General features: G+C 41.0%; 1 protein-coding gene across 1 annotated transcript; it reads left to right on the top strand.

Annotated features, from left to right (window-relative positions):
* The first annotated feature begins 1213 nt into the window (after nt 1-1213).
* Nucleotides 1214-1570, top strand: LOC147612713 (uncharacterized). Its single transcript, XM_086783562.1, has one exon. It carries the CDS (start codon nt 1214-1216, stop codon nt 1568-1570), a length of 357 nt encoding a protein of 118 aa, XP_086639688.1.
* The last annotated feature ends 1033 nt before the right edge of the window (nt 1571-2603 follow it).

The following is a 2603-nucleotide window of genomic DNA, read 5'->3' as shown; positions in this document are numbered from 1 at the left end:
AGAGAGGTTTTTTTAATTAAAACATGGGCTTGTTTTTTTCTTTAATGGAGAGAGAGAGAGAGAGAGAGAGAGAGATGGCCCTACTCAGGAATAAAGAAAATAAGAGAAAAGAATCCTTTAAAAAATAAAACCCCCCCTCTCCCTCCCGTCCCCTTCCTTTGCAGCTTCCTTTGCATCTCTTGCTCCAGAGTCATAAATAGTAGCTCAAACTTCCTCTTTGATCTTTAAGCACAAAAACCATATCCAATACAAAAGCTTTAACAACAAAACCCGTGCTTTTCAAAGTTCAAAACATAGCAACCAATTGCATGCATTTGTGTGCGTGTGCATGTGCATGGGCACATGCTCACATGCATGTCCGTGTGCGTGTGCATGTGCGTGTGCATGTGCATGGGCACATGCTCACATGCATGTACTTGATTGGATGACATACACTTGATGTCATCATATGGATCACATGTCGTTGGCTTGGCTATGATGTTGAAACACTCATCTCTGCTGTGTGTGTGTGTGTGAGAGAGAGAGAGAGAGAGAGAGAGAGAGAGAGAGAGAAAGAATTCAATGGAAGTGATTGAAACCCATGATCCAAAAATGAAACAACAGTGAGTCATGCATGCTTTTTTTGTGGGGGCCTTATGTGCGTCACGTATGAAAGAGAAAGTGGAGGTGACTCAAAAGAGAAAGTGGAGGTGACTCAACTACATGTGTAGGTCAATGGGGTGGTGCAACTTTTAATCTTTTTGGAAGGCTTTAATTGAAGGAACTATGGGGTTGGGGTTGGTGATCTTTTCTTCTCAGAGTTGGAAGGAATGGGCCAACTTCCGTACACTTTTGGAGGGTTCCATATGTATAATAATGTAATATGCCCTACAAGCCAAGCCAGGAAGAATGTGAGGAGGTGGGTAGGTGATCACTTTCATTGCAAAGTGACACCCCACTCCCCCCATGCACTTTCCAAAGGCCCATTTCAACCGATGACTTTGGGCTTGCCTTAAGCATCCCCTAAGTGAACCTTGCACATTATTTGAATATCAATTTGGGCCTTATTCCAAGCTCAATTTGTGTAGACAAGCCACCAATAAACTCATGGATGAGGTCTCCCTCTGTCTCTTGTGTGATTCATGTACCGATCTAGCCCTTGATTAGGGTGGGGATTAGGGCTAATTAGTGGCACAAAGCATTGCTCCAAGCAAAGGTTGATTGATTAAGAAGAATGGGTGAGGCGCCTGCAAGTGACTCATGGGGGAGCTTTGAGGATTGCAATGAATTCAAGAGGCCAATGGAGGGTTTGAGAAGCTATGCAAACCACAGAAGGAGCCAATCGGAGTTCTTCACAAGTGGGGGGCAGGCGTCCGGGCAAGCCTACACACTCCCACCTATAGTAGTCCAGAGGGAGAGGGAGAGGAGGGCGGTCTCATGGGACCTCAGCAACGACTCAGAGCTGGGGCTTAAGAAGCGCCTTGCCTCCTACAAGATCTACAACTTCGAAGGCAAAGTGAAGAGCTCCGTCAAGAAAAGCTGCCGCTGGATCAAAGGCAAATACAATGTGATTGTCCATGGTTTTAAGTAAATCCCCCCCTAGTCTTTTTCTTTTGGACATGGCAACAAATAGCCATACATATGTTAATGACAAATGTGAATAACAATATCTGCCCTATATATCCTATATCCATGGACCCTTTATATGTAAATCATAGTTTCTTCTTACCTTAATTTTGCTTATACATTGAGTTAAGCAGCTTTCTTCTCCCACCCCCCATCTACCTACAACACTAATTAAAGGGTTCAACTATAACCATAGACCCATTATATGTAAATCATGTTCTTCTTACCTTAATTGTGCTTATACATTCAGTTAAGCGGTCTGCTTTTCAACCCACTAATTAAAGCGTTCAACTATAACCATGAACCCATTATATGTAAATCATACGCTCTTCTTACCTTAATTTTGCTTATCCATTGAGTTTGAGTGGTCTACTTTTGAACCCCATCTACATAGACTAACTAAAGGGTTTAAAAGAAAGCATGCATCCATTTCCTAAAATTCTTGCTCATGTAATAAAAGCCTTGCAAATCATTTAAAAAGATTTACTTACATGTGTGACTAGCTCTTTAGAGTGGCATCCTATTAGATATTAAATATATGCCAAGCTTCCACAATATTAAATATTTTCAAGCTTTGTACACAAATTGCTTTTTATCCTTATTCAAGTGTCCATCATCAACAACTATCATTTTAGCTTCCGAGTTGTGAAAGGTGAATCCTAATGCACCTCTAGTTGTAACATCAATGTTTCATTCCAATGTGGAGTTCATTATATGGAAGCTTTCACTTCTAGCATACAAGTCAATGCGTATATGAATCATACAAAAGGTATGAAATTTCATTATATGCCTCCTTTTAATACTTTCAAGGTAGATTGTGAATGGGTCTCCCCTTTTAATGCTTTCAAGGTAGATTGTGAAGGGGTCTCCCCTTTTAATGCTTTTTAGATAGATTATGAAGGGTTGTTTTTAGATTCTATGCACATGGAAAAATATAAAAAGTGACCCTTTTGGGTGGCCACATCCACATAACCCAAACGACCCTATCCACCGAGATG

The sequence above is a fragment of the Cibotium barometz genome, chromosome 45 (genome assembly GCF_041138505.1).
Source record: "Cibotium barometz isolate CiBa-2024 chromosome 45, ASM4113850v1, whole genome shotgun sequence".
In the NCBI taxonomy this organism is placed as follows: domain Eukaryota; kingdom Viridiplantae; phylum Streptophyta; class Polypodiopsida; order Cyatheales; family Cibotiaceae; genus Cibotium; species Cibotium barometz.
This window is presented reverse-complemented; position numbering and strand designations above follow the sequence as displayed.

What these genes read in the sequence shown, in the direction of transcription:
- LOC147612713 (XM_086783562.1), top strand. Translation starts at nt 1,214, where the DNA reads ATGGGTGAGGCGCCTGCAAGTGACTCATGGGGGAGCTTTGAGGATTGC.